This window comes from Xiphophorus hellerii, chromosome 1 (assembly GCF_003331165.1).
Source record: "Xiphophorus hellerii strain 12219 chromosome 1, Xiphophorus_hellerii-4.1, whole genome shotgun sequence".
Lineage (NCBI taxonomy): Eukaryota > Metazoa > Chordata > Actinopteri > Cyprinodontiformes > Poeciliidae > Xiphophorus > Xiphophorus hellerii.
In genome coordinates, this window is record NC_045672.1 from 20,428,747 (window position 1) to 20,453,199 (window position 24,453).

At 38.4% G+C, this 24,453-nt stretch overlaps 1 protein-coding gene across 6 annotated transcripts in view; it reads left to right on the forward strand.

Annotated features, from left to right (window-relative positions):
* The window catches only part of LOC116728485 (glutamate receptor-interacting protein 2-like), a 37,420-nt gene that overhangs the window by 8,837 nt on the left and 4,130 nt on the right, over nt 1-24,453 (forward strand). For 4 of the 6 annotated variants that reach the window (XM_032576639.1, XM_032576647.1, XM_032576663.1 and 1 more), the window contains exons 4-22: nt 2,123-2,268; nt 3,117-3,200; nt 3,331-3,406; nt 4,056-4,201; nt 8,321-8,468; nt 8,562-8,731; nt 11,794-11,922; nt 12,132-12,293; nt 13,609-13,795; nt 17,564-17,709; nt 17,809-17,889; nt 18,226-18,289; nt 18,618-18,763; nt 19,483-19,627; nt 19,876-20,015; nt 20,428-20,610; nt 21,052-21,211; nt 22,906-23,020; nt 23,314-23,535. In XM_032576639.1, coding sequence (XP_032432530.1) covers nt 2,123-2,268; nt 3,117-3,200; nt 3,331-3,406; nt 4,056-4,201; nt 8,321-8,468; nt 8,562-8,731; nt 11,794-11,922; nt 12,132-12,293; nt 13,609-13,795; nt 17,564-17,709; nt 17,809-17,889; nt 18,226-18,289; nt 18,618-18,763; nt 19,483-19,627; nt 19,876-20,015; nt 20,428-20,610; nt 21,052-21,211; nt 22,906-23,020; nt 23,314-23,535 — 2,650 coding nt within the window. Of the gene's footprint in view, nt 1-2,122; nt 2,269-3,116; nt 3,201-3,330; nt 3,407-4,055; nt 4,202-8,320; nt 8,469-8,561; nt 8,732-11,793; nt 11,923-12,131; nt 12,294-13,608; nt 13,796-17,563; nt 17,710-17,808; nt 17,890-18,225; nt 18,290-18,617; nt 18,764-19,482; nt 19,628-19,875; nt 20,016-20,427; nt 20,611-21,051; nt 21,212-22,501; nt 22,760-22,905; nt 23,021-23,313; nt 23,536-24,453 lie in introns of those variants that run through there. The other 2 variants (XM_032576656.1, XM_032576681.1) reach the window with 2 other exon arrangements.

Here is a 24,453-nt window from a genome sequence, read left to right on the forward strand (position 1 = left end):
TTTTGACCTGATGCCTGAAATTTATATCGATTACAAGTCATGTTTAGACTAGCTCTTCTTACAGCAAAAATCACACATGAATCTTTGGAGTCAGACGCATCCAACAAACTATTCTGGACCAAACCTAACAGAACCTAAACACACAGTAGAGCAAACCTGCACACCTTTTATCATCCAAAAACCTGAAACATGAAAAAGAGACAGATGTTAATACCAAAAAGTATTTGGTATTAAGAAACAGGTGAAATGCCATGCAGAGCGCAGTCCTGCACAGAGGCATCTACTAAACACACGTTTTCCATTGATAGCATTTAATTTAAAGCAATAGAAAACTCATTTGATTATTATTGCTCATTTAGAAAGTGGTGAAGACATTCACATTAAAACTACCTTTTACTTTGGATTTCTTTTTCTATTTTATCTTGCACTTAAGATGTTGTAATTTTTAGCTGTACAAATAAAATTTACTTATTTACTGTTTTCAATTTTAGTAAGTCCACAATACCGGCTAAAATCTATATCAGAAATCTTAATCCAAAAATGTTCTAGCCTTCTGTATATACACTTAAGTAGCATGGAAACAATAAATGTTTAATTCAAAGCCTGTTACTTCTACCTTGTTTGTGGGTGGGGTGAGGGATGGTATGTCATCCTGCATGTCACTGATGTGAAAAAAAACAAAACACCCTCAGTTCAGCAAGAATGACACAATCCTTTGAAAATGTCCTGGCCAAAATATGCCATTTCTTGTCACGTCTAAGGGACACTATGCTAATTCTGCCAAGCAGCTTGTCTTCACACAGCTGAGTTCATGCCTATGTGAAAGTACCTGCTAATTTAATGGGTGGAGACACGCTGGGTCAGAACGGCTACGTGTGTGACGGGACTGGACCATCGTGACGTTCAGCCCTGCTAAGCTTTGGAGGCTTCTCTGTCTGCTGTCACGGCTGATTGACAGGAGCCCAAAGGGTGAGAAGGGCAAGAAGGGCAGGACATCTATTTGATTAATTAGCTCTCCAGTGAGAGGCGCATTGACTCAGAATGTCAGATGTGAGACACCATATAGTCATCTCTGCCAGTGTCAAAGAGGGAGAGACTGTCAGTCATCTTACTTCCAAATCAGTTTTGCTTTCTACACAGGTGTCCTTCTATGTTTGCCTGCAGAGATGTTAAAAATCACGTAACAGAGTTACAACTCTGGTCATATGCTAACATAGACTCACTATGAGCACAAATAGTATATTCGTTTTAAAAGCATCTACTGATTTTTGGCATAATTCGTGCTAGATTGGTGCCCATTCTTATTCTTATAAATGACAGAGTTGATTTAAATTGGCTGGTTTTTAAATCGGGTTGAGATCGGGGCTATTCCAGAATCTTAATGTTGGTCTAATTTGTCTGTTCCAAAACCAATTAAGGTGTTTATTTAGGATCACTGTCCTGTTGAAATACCAAAACATATCCAAGTTTTAACCATACAACTGTTCTATTGAGGTGAACCTAAATAATTTGAAACCAGTGCCCTTCCTTATTCTTACACTTACTTTGCGTGATGCACTTGCACAATTCTAATAGAACAAGATCCAAAGCATGATGCTGCCAGCACCATGCTTAAGATTTGGTTCAATGCCTCATAGGCATGCTGATATTGCAGCAGAGCCTTCTTTCTTGGTTGGCACCCTCTTATTCCATTCTGGTTTAAATTGACTCCAAGGCTGATGTTGTTTCAGCGTCTTTGAGTTAATGATAGAATGGTTCCTTGAAGATTTCCAGTTGTTTCTAAACATTCAAACCAATTTTAATTTAATGTGACTGTTTTGGTCAGCTGTTGGCCACTTTGGGATTTTAAAGTCGATGGTAAACCCAAACATATGTTAATAGTAGCTTTGGAGGGCTTACTTTAAGTCCTACATTGTGGAGTAAAAGCTGGGTGTGTTTTGTATTGTCTTTAAATCAGAGGGATGGTTTGGTGGAATGATGGTAAACATTTGCTGGTATGCAGTTCAAATGTGCAGATGTGGACATTTTTGAGTTTGTGTAAATTTGATGTGCAGCTTTCTGCTTTCACCAGTGAGTAAAGGAAAACTAGATGGCCTTAATAGTCTGTTGTGGCTCTGAACAGGAGCGACCAGCTGAATGTGGGCGACTACATCAAGTCGGTGAATGGCATCAACCTGTCAAAGCTCCGGCACGATGAAATCATTAGCCTACTGAAGAACATTGGGGAGCGAGTCGTCCTGGAAGTGGAGTATGAGCTGCCTGCATATGGTGAGAACAGAATGAATAAATAAATGAAATGGAAAAAGTTTGTTTATATATTATTTTTAAAAGCAAAACTGGTGTATGAAATCCCTCTCCCAAAATTTTATGAACTTACAAGTAAAATCTGTTGAAATGGAAAGCAGGAGCACAAACAAACATTAACCTATGTACTGTATTAATTAAACTTAGCAAAATATGACAAGCACTTTCAAAAGGAGTGACCCAAATCCCATCTTTGTTGCTGAGCAAAGATGAGATAAACATCTCATCTTTGTCCCATCTTTGTTCAGACCAACAAAAGAAAACTAAACAAACTAGGAAACTATGCCTTTCGTTTAAAAGAAAGAGATTCCTCTCAATGTTTTGAGTCTGCAATAACTTCCCAATTCTACAAAAATCTGACTATTTCCCCGTTAAAATGCAGGTAAAAAATATATAATCATAATTAGCAAATATATATATTTTTCTTTTGTAAAACCTAATTTCAACTTGGAAATTTAAAAAAAGAAAAGAACAAGAAGATGGAGAAGTCATCTAAATAAAATAAATTATTTTCTCCCGAAGCAACGCCATGTTGTTAATATTACACTCTTCAAACCAACACACAGAATAAAATTGACAGCTTTTAATTCCTTCTTCTCAGGTAAAACCTTTAAGAAACCATGGACATTGTACATTTTATCTATTCTTTTGTATCCACAAAAGAATAGATAAATTTATCACAAACAAAATAAAATGATTTTCTAAGCATAACATAATTCACACTCTTGAACAAGACTCAATCACACGATTCTGTTTGCAGATGTGGACATTTTCCGCTTCTATGTAATTCTTAATTTTCTCTTTTATTGTAGTCCAGAGTCCGTCGGGAGTCATAACTAAAACCATAGAAGTGTTTTTACACAAGGAAGGAAACAGTTTTGGCTTTGTCATGAGAGGTAAGTAAGTTGGATGTGGTTGTTTTTCTTTTTCTTATTTTAGGAACTTTACAATGTCCAATACAACTTATAACTTTTAGACTTATTTTTCCTTCCATATTATAATACGTTCTTGAAATCTGTTTTGAAGGAGGTTTCCATGAAGACTGGCGAAGGTCTCGTCCTTTGGTGGTTACCGGTGTCCGGCCCGGGGGTCCAGCCGACAGGTCAGGATGTGTCTGATGTGTTTATTTATAGGGGTTGGTTGTGTTTCACCTGGTTTCTGGTGTGTGAGATTATCTGGGAGGTTTGCATGGATGAGTCCATTAAAATTAAAGAATGTAAGCATTCATGTGTACAGAGGCATACAAACTAATGACCATTTGACTAATTTTCTTGTTTTTATGCATTAAATCAAACGTCACAGTATTCTTCACATAGAATCTAGCATTAATTATTAATGCTAATTATAATCATCATTATAATTTCTGTTTCATGAGTTTAAAAATCTGCTGTGCATTTATGTTGCAAAATTCCAATTTTTCTTGCTGCACAAAATTGTTGCTGCAACACATGAAGAGCATCTTTAACACAGAAAGGGCAGCGCTCATCCCGAGGCTAATGTAGCCTTGCACTTTTCTCTATGAAAAACTGAGAGCACCAAAACAGTGGAGCAAACATAATGCTGCATCAAAGCCTTTATGGCCATTTATCTTGTTTATCCTTTGTCCCACCTGTGAGGAGATCCTCACTGCTAAATCATTCACTGTGACTGCTGCTTAAACTCTGCTGTGAGGATCATGGCCCAGTTTGGTAGGTTTTATTCTCCTTGTTCATGTTTGAGGGGTTTTATTGTTTTTTGTTTTTTTTTTCCAGAGAGGGCACACTAAAGGCCGGAGACCGGGTTTTAAGCATAGATGGGATGCCTTTGAACAGAGAGAGGCACGCTGATGCGTTGACCATGCTGATGCAGAGCGGCCAGGAAGCTCTGTTCCTGATCGAGTATGACGTTTCTGTCATGGGTGAGTAATCACGCACACACACACACCCCCACGCCTACACCCGCCAACACACGCGCACACACATACACAAATGCGGAGAGCATGTGGAGGCATGGTAGGGCAGCGTTTCTCTGAGGGTATGGGGCCGTTTGGGTGCGTGGATGATTGTTGGTGCTGGAGACGGCACCAGGGGAGCAACATGAACCTGAGTGCACATTGATCATAACGGTACTAACGACACAGTTGGACTTTAGATATAATCATAAATTCTTGATGATGATAAGTTAATCAAAAGGGAATTTGAGAAACACTGAAAGCAGTGTATAAATCTGTGAATGCAGATGTTGGTACACTTCCAAAAAAAAGCTCACTGAAATGGGAGGGGAGGGTAAGGACCGTGTCAGACCTAGATACTCCAGAAAAGCAAATATATCATTTTAGCTTTTAAAGATTTTCCAAAATGGATTTTTTTCCTAATTGTCTTCTTTATACTGCAGGTTTTATTTGACTGTTTTATTTCCTTATCCATCAGAAGAAAATCTTCTGGCTCACAAAACATTGAGATTTAGATTCATTTCATGTTTGCAAAAGGGTACAATGTACATGACAAATGGTTATCTTATGCTATTTTATTTCTGTTTCATGTTTCTTGTATATTAAGTCATTAATCTGTCAGAATTAATCTTTTGTTTTATTAGTGTTTATTATTTCACTTGAATTATTATTTTATTGTTAATTATACTATAAAAATACTTAACTTTTTATTGGATGAAACCAACAAGTTTGCACTGTTTTTTAAAATCAGGAAACATAATTGGTCACATAATAAGTTTTCTATTTTTCTGCATTACTATGAGTCTTGAAGGTTTGGAAATGTATGGAATCTGATTCTGTCAATTTTCAAGTCTGGATAAGAATGAAAACATTTATTTGAAAATATTTGAATTCCAAACTTTATTTTTTTTTCAATGTTATTTAAAACATAAAAAAATGTGTATTTGTGAGAACTAAAGGGTTTCTTATGATAAGTTTTATGAGTGTGCCGTTTATAAATATATATTTTTTGCCTTTTCACAGATAAATGCCCACTATTCAAAACTTTGAAAACTTAATACAGACATGTTACAACGTTTTGTACAATAATCAAGTTTAAATTCAGAAATTTATGAAGTTGGTCCAGATGTCAAAAAGTTGTATTATAGTCCTTTAACATAGTCATATTGAAAACCCACAAATGTGTCATTTTATGATTTGTGGAAGATACAGAATTCAATAAATAGTTTGAATTATATTGCCTAAAACATTTTTTAAAATTGTAACTGGAGTCTGGAAAAGTATTTAGTTTTGAAATAAAAAAAGGCAGTTTATGCTGAAATGTTCTTCCTTTGCAAAACTTCTGATGACTGGGTTTCAGCTTGACATTTTTCGTACAGGCATTCACTAGGCTGCCTCTAATCATCATTGTTCCAGCATGTCTTGCTCTTATTTAGCCCTTTATTGTTACACTACCTCAGCCATTTTCTTGGAACTCCAAAAATGCCGAACCACATATGAGCTGAACAAATTAAAGTTGTTTTTATTTGACCATAGCGTAACCTCTGTATAGTCAGAAACCATTTTTCCTTGTTGTCTGTTTCAGTTATATCCTCATATTTGAAGGGTTTGTCTTGGACATGGTCTGCAGAGGTTGATGTTATGCAATGTTTAGTTTCTGATCTGTCGCAGAAACTTTCATTTCCTCTGACATGTCCAATGCTGATTCTGTAGCCCTTTTCTGTCAGGTTTCAACATCGACTTTATCCTTGTAAATACTCAGACAGCATCCAGTCTCTATTGTTGTTTTAGAAGGTCAGACCCAGCAGCTCAGATTGGAGCGACCCTGACTTATAGCACACTGCTTTCTATTCTTGTGTTTTTGACTGATTTAGGCAAATTGTTACTCCTTCTTTTTAACAATTATTTTATTTGTTTAGTATATTCTGGTTTGGGCACATGGAGAGAAGGATCTTTAAATCATTTGTGTTTGATCTTCCAGAGTCTTGTGTTTTCTCTCATGCTCTCTACTCTTCAGGTCAACCCACTGGGACTTATATTGAGTTGGCAACTTGTTTTTGATTCTGCTGCAAGATTCACAATGACCCACAGAACAACAACAACTAATACTTAGTTAAAATACCCCAGGTGATTCATTATTCAATGCATTTGGATAGGAACCAGACCCACAGAATTACAGATCCACCACCCTATTTAATATGGGATAATTATATGCTTTTGCACATAATTGTCCTTTATTTTATAACTGACCCTGGACTGTTTGTTCCCGAAAAGATAAATCTCAGTTTCATCTGTCTAAATCACATGGTTCCAGTTAAAGCCCCAGGTGTGTTTAGCAAACTCCTGATGTTTACTTTTCTGATGATAGGACATCACAAATCCCCCCAAACAACTGGTTGTCATGTCGAGTGTCTCATGGTTGCTATGGAGACTTTGTGATTCCAACTCTTCACTTTCTGCTGCAGTTCTCTACGTTTGGTGATATACTAATATACTTTTAGTGTGAGAATTGCTGCAGAAAAAATAAAGAAAAGTTTACTATAACTGGTTTTTACTTACCAGTTCCAGCTATTCTGGACAATGCCGTATGCTTAAAATAGAATTTTTAAGCATATCATTTTGCATATCATTATCATTTTGCAACATGATAAGATATCTTCTTCAAGATGTTTGTGTCTGTATGTGTTTGTAAGTAAGCGTACACAAAAATGGATGAGCTAGCTGCTTCCAGTAAGCTTGTGGGAGGAACTATATGTTTCTAAAGCAGAGTTCTGTTTGAAAAGCAGAAATTATATGGAGAGTTTATGGCGTGCGCTTTACTGTACTACATAATTTTACCTGTAATGTGCCTTTGTAACACCTTAAATTTGTTTCTTTATTTCTATGTGTTCTGGTAAAATTATTATTGTGAAAGTATGTAAAGATATGTTTAAATCAGTATATCAGCGAAGAGAGAACCCAGTTTAATCGATTCTCTTAAGCAGCAGAATGTGCCACCAAATACTAGAGCTCACAACATGACTAAAGGCCTAATTATAACCTCCATTTGGTCATGGTGACTAATTTTCAAGATCACGCTCTTTGCTCTGGTCTGTGCAAACTAGGACAAGTCACTAAGGATAGTTGGCACATATATTCTCCCTTTGCACAAAATTTACGATTCAGACCTTCTGCTGGCAGATTAATTAAAGCGTGAAATAATTCCCAGCAATCATCATTCCTTTTTGTACTGAGTACAACAGTCATTTACTTGCAAAAGATTACTACTTATAAAGAAAATATGACATGCCTTTGTGCCCTGCGACAGACTGGCAACCTGTCCAGGATGTACCCCGCCTCTCGCCCAGAACATTAGCTGGAGATAGGCACCAGCACCCCTCCCGACCCCTCTAAGGGACAAGGGTGTAAGAAAATGGATGGATGGATGGAGGGACATGCCTTTGATTTGTAAGAAGTAGAATAGAAAAAACTGCAGAAGAGAATTTTGTTGAAAAGTATTTTCTCATGTATTTGACCCCTCAGCAACTCCAGGGTAAAGAAGTGGTCCAATGTTTTGTAGCTTGGATGAAAGCCGAATTGCTCCACCTGAATCCTAGCTTCAACAAACTTTCAGAACCTGCTTTCCAACAAGCTGGAGAATGCTTCTTCACGAAGGTTAAATGTGGGATCCCACCTTTTCTGGTTCACTTTATTACAGTCTTTGTAAAAAAACAACAAAAAAAAAACAACAACAATAACACATCTTAAATTTATCCTAATGTTTTATTCTGTGATATAATGTGTTTTCATTTATTGACAAAGCTGCTAAAATTGAGTAAATTTTGACCCCTAGTTTTCTAGAAGTCACAAAATATTACTCAGATAACTTATGTTCAGGCTGGGATTGTTAGGGGCCTTAATAACCCATAACTGTAATCCACACAAGCTCTGAACTGTGATGAAAACACAAGCATTGTTTACATCACAGTTCAGAATGTAAACCATTTTCCTTTTTTCGCTGAATCTAAATCAACTTTTTCTCTTTCTTGCTGATTTAGATTCAGTAGATCTGTGTAATGTTCTGCATGCTTGTGTTGTCTGTTCCAGAGGCAGTGCAGCAGGCCTCGGGTCCTCTGCTGGTGGAAATAGTGAAAGGTCCTTCTGCCAGCCTGGGGATCAGCCTCACAACCACAACATACAGAAACAAGCAAGTCATCGTTATCGACAAGATAAAGCCAGCAAGTGTGGCGGAAAGGTGAAGCAAATCTTCTGCATGTTCCTTCAGTGCAAAGTGTCTCTTGACAAAGCAGACATTAAAATGGAGCCTCTGTCTTTGTCTGACTCTCAGATGTGGAGCGCTTCATGTGGGAGACATCCTGCTGTCCATAGATGGGACAAACACTGAGCGCTGCTCCCTGATGGAGGCAACGCAGTTGCTGGCCAGCACCTCAGAGAATCTCAAACTTGAGATTCTTCCAGCCAATCAGAGCAGACTTCCCATCAGGCCACAAGACACAGGTATGCCCTGCAGGTCACAGAAACCCTAGTTTATTGGGGGTTTTTTAAGAAAAAATGAAGAAAAAAAAGAAAAAAGATAAGATGTAAGCAAGAGCCTGCAGCTTCTGGTTTTTTACCTCTATTTTTACTGATGGTATTAATAAATAATTTATCTGGAGTGTAAAATGTCAAAACATTCTGAAAAGAGTATGGCTACCCCGAGGTGAAACTCACATAAGCAAATTCATGTCTGTATTCCAGCTACTTTTACAACTTTTCCTTTTTACTGTGGTCAGGTTTTCAGTAACATTTCTTTTCATTCTTGTAGAAAAGCATATTTTAAAACGACCTATTCGCTTTGGAAATCAATGAAATAACCAAACATGTTTCATACTTTCAAGGGTTTTATGTCTTCTGGCTCTAAAGTATAAAGGTTTAAGAAAGACAAAAGGCGGTTTTGTAAAATCTGTCCTACTTTTAAGTGATTTATGATTTTTTTGGTTTTGTCATGTGCAAGTTTTCCCCCAAACCCTTGTCTCACCATGTTTATAGTGACCACTCTGTTCTTTGCAGCGTAACATGCAGCCATGAAGGGTTTAGCTGTCTTTTTTCAGGCTTTCTGAATAATTTAGAATCATCATTTTTCTTTGGTATGCTTATGACCCTTTGCTTTGCTTGCACACTTGCATGGATATTATCAAGCAACACACAGATGAGCTTTCTCTGTCAGAGATCATGTTCCTGCAGTTTTATATTTGAATCAGCAGCTACAAGAACTTATAGCCCTGCGATGTGATGGATCACACTAGGGGAGAAAGCTAAAAGAAGGAAATAAAACTGTTGAACATGTTCCCAGATTCTACTTCTTTCAATGTTTCAGCTTAAACATTAAAACTGAAATGTAATAATTTGCCGTTTTAAATATGATCAAATTTGTTTAAAAAATCTGTGACAGATTCTTAGGAGAATAACTTTTTTCTTACTTGACATCTAGCAACATTACTTTTCCTTCTCAGTTCAGTTTGTTATATTTTTTAATGTTCACTATTTCTATCTGCAGTGGGACATCTGACAGGACAACAATAACAGCAGTCTGGCATAGAGATTCATTGAATGAGGCTGCCATGTTGATTTGTTCCTAAACATAGGAACAAATCAAAAGTGTCACACAGACTTTATAGAATAAATGTAACTAAAGTTTTTTTTTTTTCCTTAAATTCAGACTTTATTGATTATTAAGTTCAAAGTCTCCACAAACTTTTAAGTAGTGACTCACAACTTTCTATATGATGACACACAAGATGACTTAACTTCTGGCCACCAAACAAGACAAAGTTCCATGTTTAGGATGAGCAACGAGGTACAAGAATTACCACAACTTGTTGCTAGAAAACCGCTGTAAAAATGGGTATTTGGGATCACGAAGTCTCAATAAAAACTATTACACATTATTTACATGCAAAACACGTGTTTGGAAGATATCCCATTTGAATATCCTTTTCTGTCCTACCGTCACAAACATAAACATGAATTTTGATACTGTATTTCTATTCTATTCTCACACACAAGGAAAAGTACTTCATTCTCAGTTTTAGGTATGGTGGAGGGTGTGTGAGACTTTGGGCCTCTGTGTCAAATGACAGGTAAAATTTTTCTATCATAAAATGTTTTTTGTTTTTTTTAATGTTTTACACATTTTTACTAGAGGGGCCACTAAATGAGAGAAACATCCCATTCATTATTGCACACAGATTAAAAAGATCTCTTTACAACACTTGGACCATGTGAGATAATAATGTCAGTTTGAACTTGTTTAGGTGGATGTAACACTGTATTACATCAGATAAATGATTCACGTGCTTCTGTTGATAACCAGTATTGTAACAATCTAGGCATGTTTTCTGATATTCGCTTTCAGTAACAACTCATCGTTTAGTAAGTGTGCTTTTGACGTGAAACAATTTTCACAACTCCTTTTCTCTGGGAGGAGGCATGATTATAAAATGCAATTTGTTTAATCTTCTCAGAGGATTTAATGAGGCTGACTGAAAGATTAGAAGACATATCGTTCCACCCACTAAGACTGAAAGCAAAATATCTTGAAAAGAGGGCCCTAGGTGAGCTTAATTTAAGCTGGCAGAGTCAGGGCTTTTCAGGCTGATTTGAGCTCTGTAGATCTTGGTTTCTTGAAAAGGCCCAGAGGTCGTGCTGCATGTAGTCTGAATACGTATGATTGGATTTAACCAGGGTCCTCGAGTATTGCATGCATGCCAGGCGCCAGTCAGCAATCTCTCGATAAAATACTTCATCCATGCAAGCAAGCTGTCAGAGATTAGTCTTTTCCAAACGGGGCGGCAAGGATGAATGTCAAATTTGTAACTGAATGACTGATAACAGCTGCCTGAATCTGGAAGGAGGCGGTAATAATTGAGATGAGTGTCAGACAGTTGGTCAGCTGTTTTTCCTTTGATCGCTTCATAAATGCAGCCTGACTAAATGCTAAGGTTTTCATTTGTAAGATGAAACCATTTAACATGAACCAGACTCTAGAAATGTGAATTTAATCTGCACGGGGGAATAAAGACTGAAACACAGCACTTTTAGCAGCACCAATCAGACGAAGAGACACAAACTCTGCAGTAATACCAATCAGGCCTTCAGCTGTACTCAATCAAGGATGAATTGCATGCCTCCAAGCAGTCAGTCAGCAGGACTTTCTGACAGTGTTCACCAGTCTTACTCCCTTCGACAGAATGAAATGATCAAAATGATCTTCAGTTTGAAATCGGTTCTGTGGAGCCTGGCCAGTAGAAGTAAGATTTGTTTAAAAATATTTCTATAATTTCCCCCCCCCAAAAAAACTGTATGATTGATCTGCAAATACATTAAACTCCAGGATTCAATCAAAAGTGTTGGGTAAAACACATTAAATATCCATTACTTGTTGCTGGCGTATCCTCCAGGCGGAGATTTAAATTTAGACATGAAAAGCAAATTGTGACGGTTTCCAGTGGACTTGACTTTTAAAATTAGTCATCTTATTTTAATGATGCATGTGTTTATTTTTGTTCTTGCTGCTGCAGTTAAAGTACAGAAAAGCAACCATCATCACTGGGACCAAAGCAGCAACTACTGCCATCCCCCACACGCCAGCCACAGCAAGACATGGAGCAGCCCGAGCCACCCACACAACCAGCAGGACCACTGCAAATGTAAGTTATCACTTGTGACAGCTCTGCTGCTGGCAGGGCCGTTTTTCTGGCTCTTTAATAGCCCAATTATTAAAACATCTCTCCATGACTACCCAAATAATAGTCACAACCTTTTTACTTTTTTGCTCCATTCTACTGCTGTGATGATTTTTTGTATTATTTTCTCCTTATTGCTGTATCAGCCCTTGTGTTGCTCTGTTTTGTTTTAGCAGCTGTGAGCGCCGGCTTCTCCCCTTCATCCACAGCCACCTCCGGCTTCAGCAGCCAAGGTAGCAACACTCTGCCCTGCCCCATTGCCCCCGTTGCCCCCACTAGTCCCCGCAGCGCCACTGGGAGGAGAAGGAACAGGAAGAAGGACCACAAGAGCTCATGTATGATAAATTATCTCGTTTTGTGTTGCAATAAGACACTGCTAATTATTTTAAAGCAAACTTAAAACTTGTGATTTTGTGCTTTCAACCTGATGAAATGTAGGGATTTGAAAAAAACATCCCCCTACTTACCCTTTTTACAGATTTCTTCTTTTTTTTAATATTGGACAAAGGTAACCAAATACAATGAAGATTCAATGTATCCAAACTAAACCAACCTGGTCCTTTGTCAAAAGTAATCTCTCTAAATCTATCAGCTGGTTGTGCCACCCTCAGCAGCAGTAATGACCAATAAGTGTTTTTCTATCACAGGGATTTTTTTCCTGTCTTTTTCAGAGAATTGTTGGTTCATCCACATCGAAAATAAACTAGGCCTCTCCAAAACTTTTTTCAACACATTTTTTTTTCTTGGTGAATTTGAACTTTCGATCATCTTCCTGCAAAAAAAAAAATCAAATGCAGCTGAAGTTAAGATTAAAAACTGATGGCCAGATATTCTCCTTTAGAATTTTCTGGTCAAGTTCAGAATTCTTAATTCCATCAATTATGGAAACTACTACTGGCCCTGAAGTAGCAAAGCAGTCTCTGACTGCCACAGCACAACCATAATGTTTGACTGTCTGCATAATCTTGTTTCCAAAATTCTGTGTTAGTTTTGTGTCTGTGTTCAAACCCTTCAAAAAGTTCCACTTTTGTGGAGCAGAATGTTTTTCCAAAAGTCTTAGAGATCTTCTGGCAAATAGTAAAAAAAGGCTCTTTGTGATCTGTTTGGGTCAATGATAGTTGTTCTTTCTCATGAATGAAATTTTCCCCTCTCTTTAAATTGATTGTCTCATCTTTTTTGAAGCACTTTGTATTCTGTGTATTAAACATTCTCAACACATAAAGATCGACTAACATGCTTAAATCCAGGCCTGCATTTACAGCACACACTCCCCTGTCAGTTTAGACCGTCTGCTAAAAGTGACGTAGTTTCATTAAATAGTCCTGCATGGAGTGAAATTCTGTCTGCTGTCAGGTCTTATTAGTAAATTTAGCAGTTCAGAGCCTTGAAGTGCTTACACTGAGGTGTGAAAATGGATTTATCTGCGTAACCTGAGCCTCAACTCGAATAGACTCAACTGATTGTTGACATAAGCGTTACTATGACTCATTCACTTCCTATTCCCATGCCACTGAGCCAGTGGGTGGTTGTATGTTCTCCTCACCCTCTCATACCATCTCCAAAGGTCCCTTCCTTTGCTCCATCTCTCTGCCACATTTCCAGTGGTATCTCTGTGTGACGTGTCCTCTCTCTTTCTCCCCTCTTCCTCAGTGTCCTTGTCCTCCAGCTCTGTTGGTCCCGGGGGACAGATTTTCCATGTGGAAACAAGTGAAGTCCTCCTGAGGGGGGACCCACTAACTGGTTTTGGGATCCAGCTGCAGGGCGGCGTGTTTGCCACAGAAACGCTGTCTGCACCCCCGGTCATCCGCTTTATAGAGCCCGACAGCCCCGCTGAGAGGTAACCCAATCAGACACCTAACCACAAATCAGGCAGCAAACACGGTCACCTTTATCTGAAGGGCCTCAGTCCTAATGAAGGAAGAAATTCATTCACTATGTAACTGACAGACGTCCAGCTGCGGGCGTTTAATTAGGACCTTGGATGTCTTGTATCTAGAGTGATCTGTCATTTTAAATGCAACAAATTGAATCCCTGCCTTAGATTGTACATTAGTGGATGATCATTACTGATTGAATGCAGTTCAAAGGAAATCTCTCTAACTGGAGTGATGGAGTTGTCCCAAACACAAGTATGTTTATAAATGTAACAAATTTCAAATAATTCAGTGACTATTGCCAACAAAATGTAAAGTTTTGATGTACAGTTCCCTGTGGAAGTATTCATTCAACTTGTTCACATTTTGTCAGTTTTTTTTTTGGTTTTTGTTTTTTTTATAGTTTTGTGTGGGTTCTAGTGTCCCTTATATGATAGTAGGCTGACAGGAAACAGGGAAGGAGAGGGGGGAAGACATGCGGCAAATGTCGTCGGGTCCGGGAGTCGAACCCGCGACTGCCGCGTCAAGGACTCAAGGCCTCCAAGTACGGGTCGCGCTAACCCCTACGCCACCACGGCACGCCCCACATTTTGTCAGTTTTAAACCTCAACCTTACATGCATTTTACAGATGTTTTATTTATTAAACCATTTAATAATGGCTTTTAATAATGGTTTATGCAAACTTATTCAGTGGAAAGGTCAAAATTGAACACTGGTTTTCAATGTACTTGACAAATCTCTGAAGTTTTTCCGAGCACTTCCAAAAAAGTGCTCGGAAAAACTTGAAGAGGTATAATTACTTGCACTGCATGCAAATAATTTTGTCTCAGCCTTAAACATCACCATTCATGATGCCCAACTCTGATTTGGCTTGCCTGTAATAAAACACTTAAAGTCATGGAAAGTGGTGGGAATGTTGATGATAAATGCAGCTCAAGGGAAAGTTGGGTTAGTCACAGCCAGTTGTAGTCATTGAAGTATGCCGCAATTATACTGCAATTGGAAATGTTTTTCTGGCGCAAAATAAAATTGCAATGTGAGTCATTAGCTTGATAAACACTTTACTCTTATTCTGCGGTTCCTTTTATCAGAGGTTTTATATGCAGTGATATAAGAAAACTGGTAGAATAAGAAAGGTGTAATTGGGGAAATAGAATCAGATTCTATCAACAAAAAAAAACAAAACATGATGTTTCTTGTCCTAACTAAAATGTGATTTAAATGACATACGTTTCTTTTTATTTATTTATTTTTGTCAAGTTACTAGAAGCAAAAAGACATTTTAGTTTTTGGATTCATTGTGTTTTCTCAAGGCTTTTGTGGCATTTGTAAGCACTAAGTGTCTCCTGCTGTTAGACTGAAGCCCAGAGCAAGCTTTAAGTTTTCCAAATCAAGCAGAGAAGTATTCTATGTGACTGAACAAACACGCTGTCTTCATGCCTGTATGTCACAGCCCGCCTCAAGTGTTTCAGAGCTCCTCTGAGGACATCTGCATTTAAAGATCTTTAAAAGAAAATGTGTCTGTATCAAATTCATATTCAAATTGACCTACAGAAAACAAAATCATTAAGCTTGTCTGAGTATTGAAGAATGCAGTAATCTCATTACCTTTGCTTGGATTTGAAATTCCAATGTTTATGCTTTTGTCTATTCTTGTAGGGAGCATTGGTCACAGTGACGGTGTAAACACAAACTGAATATATTTATCGGTATGAGTTGAAAAACTATAGTTAAAGATAATATTTTCGTTCTGGGATTAGTGGTGGCCATTGAAGAAGTTTGATTTTCTGCCTCAACATTTTCTACATGGCTTTAGTCAAATGTTTTGGATCACTCTCATCAACCCAATAGTGACTCGTGTTCACTTTTCTAATATAGGCCAACATATTGTTAAACAGTTTTTAAGAGATTATTAGTTAATTCATTATTGTCTATTTTAAATTGAAAAGAAAACCCCCAAAAAACATGAAGTTTAGAAATGTGCTTGTTGCATTTATTTTAAATGGATGATTTAGGGTAAAAACAATTGCGTTGTCAGCAATTTTAATATATATTTTTTTAATATATGTGATCCCAGAAATCTAATATATTTCAAATCTCCTGATCACCAAAGGGGAGGAGGGGTCACAGAATGAATCTGAAAGGACAACAGATGGCTGAAGGCATGGAAACATCTGCTACGTTTTATTTTTCCAGCTATGCTGCCAGCAGCTTCGCACTGTGAACACTGTTGGTCAGTGGTACATGTTAATGTCAGGAAGTGTGGTCATGCAGGTTGACTCCCCTCGTCTTTACTGGGTTCTGTTTAAGCCTGGAGAAATGGTTCACTGAATAAATCAGTGATGCATTAAACACAAAAGGGGTTCTGATGTCTCGTCTTCATCGTCCTCCTGGTCGAAGGCAGAATGAGGTGTATTAATTCAGGAAGCTGTACACGGTGCTGTGTAGTTAGCACACATCTTAAATGAGGCCAGTTTATAGAGTCTGTCCTACAAGACTAATGATGTGTGTGTCGGCAGCGCGGGGCCGTGTCCCCCGGGTCCTGTAACATGATTAGTCCAGAAGCAGTTTGACATGAGTGACTAAAGTACAGCAGCCCACTGTGATTTTAGTGCCTCAGCCTCTAATGCAAGGTCAACGAGCTTCAGTTTTCAGTGAATTAATTTCAGTTGACAGCATTTAACGTTTCCTGCACAGTTTGTGGTCTCTTTAATGGTGTCATTCTGTTTATGCTTCCTACCTCCTCCAGACATCAGTGCTTCCTTGGTGAGACCACTTTGAAGCTGATGTAAAGATACCAGAAAGGCGTTCACGCCAACTCTGTGGGACTCTATTTGACTTCATGCATGCTGCTTTTAGTAACTGCTCTGATGTGCAGAGTTGGAGCTGCAAGATCTAGTCTGCAATAAGTTGATCTTCACCACAGTTTTGTATCTGCTGCTACTGCTGGTAAAATTCTTATCCTGTTGCTTTGATCATGATTATGTTGGTAGAGCTGAAGAAGAGGAAGGTAGGACTCCACTACAGAGCTCTAAGCGGAGTAAACGAAACCCTAGCAGTTTTAAAAAAATCCATTCCTTTTGATTAACAAACTGATCGGGAAAAACTCAGAATAGTGAGTCTTTTTGTCAACAGCAGAACACCAGAAGCACAGGCGGTCATGTAGTTACTCTTGCTGCCACAAGAGGAAGACAAAATCTAGGTAGGGGACATGTATAACTAACATGTTTAATTTGACTAGATATCTCAGAACATACTAAATAATTTTAAATGGTGTGGACCTCAAGCCACTATGATGTATAATTTATGCATTTCATCTTTTTATGAATTGAAAATTATCTCTGCCTATTTACAAATATACCAGTTTTTGATATTTATAACTGCACTTTTTACATACTGCTATTAAATAATTTATTTTCCATCTTCCTATCTGTATTTTTATTGTTTGTTTGTAGTTTTTTTAAATTTCCTCATTCGTCCTCATTTCTCCTCAAAATTTACTATATATTTTATAGTTTACTTGACTACCATTTATATTGTTTTATTTTAATATTTTTGTGTTTCATCTATTTTTATTGAAGTTTCTCTTTATATTTTCATTTAATTATGTTCTATTTTATTTCTACATATGCTTTTTACTGCTTTGTCTTCAACATATTTTTTTCATTTCTTGTACAATCTTCATTTGATTTAATAGATGAATACATTTCATTTGTATGTTTTTTGGTAGGTGTGGAGTGTTGCAAGTTGGAGACAGAGTGTTGTCCATCAATGGGATCCCGACTGAAGATGGCACTCTGGAAGAAGCTCATCAGCTGCTCAGAGATTCTGCTCTGGCGAACAAAGTTACAGTGGAGGTTGAGTTTGATGTCGCAGGTATCACCTACTTAAAAATGTTAACTATAAATCCTAAAGTCTGGTTAAGCTTCACCTTTCTGTTTGTTTGTTTGTTTTCTTTGTTTGAATCCAAACTAGAGTCTGTTGTTCCAAGCAGTGGCACTTTCCATGTCAAACTACCGAAGCGGAGAGGAGTGGAGCTGGGCATCACCATCAGCGGTAGGTCTGAGGGACTGTCAGCAGGGGGCAGTGTTGCTCAATCACACTACATCACTTTCAAGTTGTGGTGTCTGAGTTCCCTGATCCATAAAACCGACACTTGTTAAAACTTTGAGGCACATAGCTCATTACCTCTGAATAATACTGGTCTGTACCAGTGTCCTTCATTAGCTTTTCTGCTTCAATTACCTCTGAAAAAACCCCCAAAAAACACACACACAAAAGGGAAAGCCAAGGTGCCACAGAAAGAAATGCAAAATGATAGATTTTTCTGAATCTTCTCTGTTCTTTTATGCTGCTACATGAAATAAAACATTTTTTCCCCATTTTTACCAGCAAGTAAGAAACCTGGCAAGCCCCTCATCATCTCAGACATCAGGAAAGGAAGCATAGCACACAGGTGGGTTCCATCATGCATATACAGTATTTACATTTCCCACAGTTGGATACTGCTGGTCACATCAGAGACAATGTTCCTCGAGGTTTACACTGACTCGCTCATGGACCCGATAGATGTGTCTGCTGTGTAACAGAGGCCTAATAGGATTGAGCCATCATAACTAGATCAGTAGGACAGCTACATTTCAGGCGGGGTCAGGGTCGATTAGGTTGAGGGTGAGGTTACGGTCACCCCCACAGATCCCACTGAGGCTAAGAGGATTCTGCAGATGCTTCCTCTGGTCCAGGTTAATGGTTGTGATCATCTTGCTCTTGGTTGTGTCTGCTAGAACAGGCACTCTGGAGCCCGGGGACCGGTTGCTGGCCATCGACTCTGTACGCCTGGAGAACTGCACCATGGAGGACGCCATGCATGTCCTGCAGCAGGCCGAAGACATGGTCAAACTGCGGATCCAGAAGGACGAGGACAACATTGGTACAAGGATCCCTCTCATAAAATATTAATGTTCAAAATAAACAAAAAGAGCATTCCTCCAGTTCATGATACAAGATCTATGGCTGTGCAAAATGTCTTGACTTCATATTTCTACACACAGTGTAGAGCAACTTGCTGGCTTTAAAAAGCCCTATTTGGACTAAATGTTGGTGGAGCAAGAATAATGTAACAATAGTTTAAAACCAATCATTTAGTTGATACTATATACCAAAGCAACGTAGTGTGTGATTGTGAAGTGTATGAATGATCTGCCTTCTTCAGTAGATGAAAGATGTTCAAAGCTTATGTGAAAATAGTGGCAAAGGTGGATTGATTTTGTAATAAACGTTAAGCCTTGTGTCTTTCCCCCCCAAAAAATCAACTATGATCTACTTTGTGCTCCTCTCTCACGTAAAATCCCAACTAAAGACCCAATGTAGCTAAATGTGAAACCGCTCAAGGGGAATGAATACTTGAGCAAAATACTGTATAATCAAGGTGTCAAGCTTTTCTCAGCTTCCACTTTTGGTCTTGACACACTTTAAACTATTTGGTAAAGGATGATAGCCAGGCTATAAAGGTTTACAAGCCTTGTTTGATAAGGATCCCTTAGCCAGCAATCAAGCTCTAACTGAGGGGCATCTATGTTTTATTATACATCTTAAAGGAATTTATTACACATTTTATGCGCCTGAGGTATTGTGTGTTTTTTGCTGTAGATGAGCTGGAGATGTCAGGCTCCATAATCTACACAGTCGAGCTGAAGAGGTTTAACGGACCCCTGGGCATCACGATATCTGGCACAGAGGAACCTTTCGACCCCATCGTCATTTCTGGCCTTACCAAGAAAGGCCTGGCAGAAAGGTGAGCAAAGAGCAGGTTTAAGAACACGTGAAGCTTGTTTGCTGTTACTGATGGATTCTTTTTGCTCTTTTTGTAAACAAATGAGATGCTTGAACAATAGCTGGCTGGTTTCTTTCAACAACAAGAAGCCTCTTTGTTTCTATCTGTGTCCAATCGCTGGCAGTCTGACAGGATTCTCCAACCGGCTCTGTTGTTGCTGTCTGGTATAATCTGGTAACTCTTTCTCCTCTGCCTTCCTGTCCCTGCAGAACCGGGGCCATCCACATAGGAGACCGAGTTCTGGCCATCAACGGGATCAGCCTTAAAGGGAAGCCTCTGAGCGAGGCCATCCATCTACTGCAGATGGCTGGGGAGTCCGTCACCCTCAAAATCAAAAAACAAGTTGACCGTATATATCTCCCTTTTGAATTATTTGCTTTTCAATTGATCTAGATGGAAACTGTACAATTTTCAAATGACTAAATTGAAAAGTAATTTAAAAGGATTTAAAACAAAAAATAACTTGCTTTGTGGAAAATTAAGACATATCTTGGCATATACAGTAAATTCTTTTGATTCTATGTTTATGGAGGCCTATTTGGCATCTCTTACATTTCTGCTTGCATGTCTCTATTTTTCAAAAATCTATTTCCAAAGTTAACTCAAGTTTTCAAAAATGACCCAACACTCCAAGATGTTGGCAAACAAACATGAATGGACAACCATAATGTTCATCATAATAATTAAAATGAGGAAGTTCAAAAAAATTATAAAGAAGAAAATTATCTTTCCTAAGTACTTGCTCTGCTTTTTACTCCCAGAGTCTGACTGTCGGCGGTTGGCGGACAGAGAAGGCGGCTTTCTAAGCGATCCAGAGGATGAACTAACAGACTCCCAAAAAACCAGCAAACTCTCAGAGGTCTACTCAGCCAATGTTCCCAGCATAGACTCGGCCATGAGCTCCTGGGACAGCGCGGCGTTTGATGCAGGCTACATTAGCCAAGGTGGGTGCTTGAGCACAGGACAGTGGAAAAAATATTTACCTCAATATTAAATTCTTCTGCTTTTATTATTCTAGGCCACACACGCATATTTCAAGTCATCAAAGGAATTTCAATGTCAAAGATAAGCTGAGTAAAAACAAAAAGCAACAGTTTACAAAGAGGGCTTCAATAATTTATTATTGAGTCATAAACTGTGATTTTTTTAAATTTTATTTTAGACATTAATTTCATCAGTTGCAACCAGGCCTGATCACCTCTAGACATGTAGAATCAGCAAATTACTTAAACAGAACCTGTCTGGCAACATGAAGCAGACTAAAAGATTTTGTGTTTGTTTGATAGTAACATTTGTTTGATCTGAGACATTTATTTGCACAAAAGAGAAAAAATATAAAATATCTGTAAGGAAAAGGGGGGGGAAAAAATCTATTTTTCTTTCAGGGCTATATCTGCATAAAACGTCCGATTTACTCCTAAATCCACTTGACTGGAGGCGCCCGAAGCACAGAAGCCACACACCCTCCAGCTCTGGAGGTTTGGGACTGCAAGCAGGGCTGTACGATGGAGGATTCACTGAGGATGAGTGGGACAAGACACCTGGGTGAGTCCTGAGGGCTGAGGTTATGTTTCCAAGCAACTGAGAAGAAATGTCCTGTTCAACAACAATGGTCCAATTATTTTTATTCATTCATATGCTGTTTCTAAAAGCATTTCAGGTTTGTTCTTGTTGATGTTGTGACTGCTGACACTGAATTGTAGCAGTGAAATGAAAATCCTAAATATTGCTAAGCTTTCAGAACTGGACTGCAAACTACGAATAAGTATTTGTAAACAAAAAAAATGCTCTGAATGCTGTATCACAGTTTGAAAAATGTGGACATTAGCAATGGGTTGTATGATATTTAAGCTACAATAGTATGTTGGCTTCATCTGCAGTAACTGAGAGCAAGTTTATACCTTTAGGCTGGAGTTATCGCAATATCATAAGATGCACTGATATTGCTGTGTTGAATCAAATCGAATAAATATACTGCATGTTACACTGGCAGTCTGTAGGACTTTTAAAGTTCCCTCATTGTCAACATCTGTGTCACTGTATCTTTAGGTGGTGATTGTCATGTTTTTTTTGTTTTTTTTTAATTATTATTTTATATATATATTTTCCTTTGTTTAAAAGATACAGTTCTGGTCAGATCAGAAAAACCTAGAAATTTCATGCAAAGTTTTCACTTCTTCCAGAAATAAACACACTATTTCATGTATTTGCAAAGATGCTCACTACTACAACCATCTAAAAACGTTTTCAAATTTGTTTTTGTGCAACTGAACTCTTTATGCTTTCTTTCAGATTTTAATAGTCTACACAGCTTTTGAATTAACTTTGGTTCAGTTGGTAGAGTAGTGGTTGTGAAGTTGTCTGAGTACTACTTCCTCGTCTCATTTATCTCACTTTATTGAGGTGGGGCTTTTGGTTGCAAGTTGTCTACTTATTTGCATATTAGTGCATCTTCTGTCACTCAAGACTTGAGTGGTGAGTGAAATTTTCTCTGATTTCAAAGTAAAGGTTTGAAATGAGCCAAAGTAAACAGCCAGTTGCACAAATTAAATTTGACATGAAAAAAACAATTTTTAAATGGTTGTAGGGGTGAACATTAACTGACATGCACTCTAAATCTTTACAATCAGATGAAATACACCAATTGAAATAATGACTTTAAATTACTGGTAGCTTTGATGTGGAACAGAGAACGGTAACTCTGATCAGAGCTGTATTTTTTGTCTAAACATGTTGCTGTTTTCATTGAGAAAGCTCTCTGCACCAGTTTTATCATGTTGTGTGCATACGCGTTGTGTGCTTTTCCAATCTGTCCTTTTTTTTCTTCTTTCTTAGGTATTCTATCTCTGATCTGCTTTATTAACTGTTCGCAAGCTCTCTGGTGTCACAATCAGATGCCCTGTCATCCCTTATCCACACAAAATGCAAAACATTTCCCTCTGAAAGCAACTAAAAGACTTAAGGATACATCTGCCTCATGTCTCGTCAAGCTTGACCCTTATGAACTTGTTACGTTTCTTTCCTGCTTTTTTTTCTAAATCTAGTCGGACTCCTTTCAGTCCCTTCCTGAGCCAGTTTACAGTAAAAAAAAATCAAACTTTTTGTTTTTCTTTTAATGTTTGGGGCTCTCCAGTGCAGCAGCCAAAAGAAACTGCATTTCCCATGCTGCTTTTCTATGCAGCAGTCCCCTCCAGACTTTGCAGGGCTGCTCTTATGTTATGGTTCCTGCACTGTCATAGATTCGTCAGCCCCCCTCGCTGCCATGGCACGTTGAACAAGGACGACAGCTTCTGGTCCCAGGCTCTACAGGACCTCGAGACCTGTGGCCAGTCTGGGATTCTCAGGGAACTAGAAGTAGGTGGCCTCCTTCTGATTCCTTGGGCTTATCCCAGCTTTAATGAACATGCCTGATGAAGCATTATGATAACCATCAGTGAGTAATCTCTTATTAAATCTGACAAGACAAGCCGGGCACCTGCTGCCAGATTGACTAAGGAATGGTTTTGCACAACGCCTCAGCTGCTAATCTGCATACTAGGCTACATTAGAAAATACATGCATGCTTCCTTTATTTACTTTTTTTTGTTTGTTTGTTTCGGTTTACTACATCATATTGAAATAATTCCTGTCCATGTCGACTCTTCCAGGCCTCTATGACAGGCAGCACTCTCAGTCTGTACCTGGAGGAGACCAAGACCAGTGAAGACTCAGTGTTGCTCTCTGAGATTAGTCCAATAAAGATGGAAGGAATCCACGGCGTGTCTAAAAACAAAAGCCTGAACATGTCGACAGGAGTCAGAGATGGCTCATCCAGGGCCAAAGGGGACCCCTCTGACATTCTGTCCCCTTCATCTCTGGCATTGCAGAAGGTGAATTGACTTGTGTCTCCTTTACTTCTTTTACAGTAACTGAACTATGTGAATTGCTGCCCTGTCTCCTCCCAATGACAGGACGGGGGGGTTCATCAGAATCAACTAATTATAGAAGCAAAGAAAACAAACTGGTATCACAAGAGAAGAGTCATGATTATTAAAACATGTTCCATGATTTAGTTTGAGACGTTGCTAGGAAGGAAAAACGTGAAACGGGAAGCAACCGTACAAATAAATAATAATAAAGAAAAACGGGCTATATCTTTATTATTAAAGAAAAAGCCCGTTTTCTTATTAACACATCTTGAACACATCCTCATGATGTGCTCACATCATGAGGATGTGAACACTGTTTCACATCCTCATGATATGAAACAGTGTTCAACAGCTCTGCCAAAATTCACAAGACACACAACAGGGAATGTTACGCCAGGCAACGGCTCAAACACACAATGTTCACATTATTATTATTATTATTTTTAAAAAATCTAATTGCTTTTAATACAGTAAAAAAAAAGATCTGGCAGCTTCACCTGAAACTACACGCGATGTATCAGCAATTCTCTCTGACACACCTGATGTTCCCTGCCTCAGTTTATGTTTGGCTGGCAATAAAGAAACGCATGACTGTCCTCCACTGAGTAATAATCGTATTTGGAGTTGATACAACTTTTCTCATGTCATGGAAAGTCATCTGAACGCCACCTTAAAGCTGTTGTTTGGTTATGGATAAATCTGCTGTTCTTCCAAAACGAAACACATAATTTGGAGGCTCCAACTGTTTAGTGTTTCCACATAGGCTAAAGGAAACAAAGTTAGTGTCAGTGCGGAGTTACCATTTAGCCCAGTTTCCGATGACCGGCAGTACACTGTCAAATTTGTTAAATTTACATATTCCATACTGCTTCATATGCA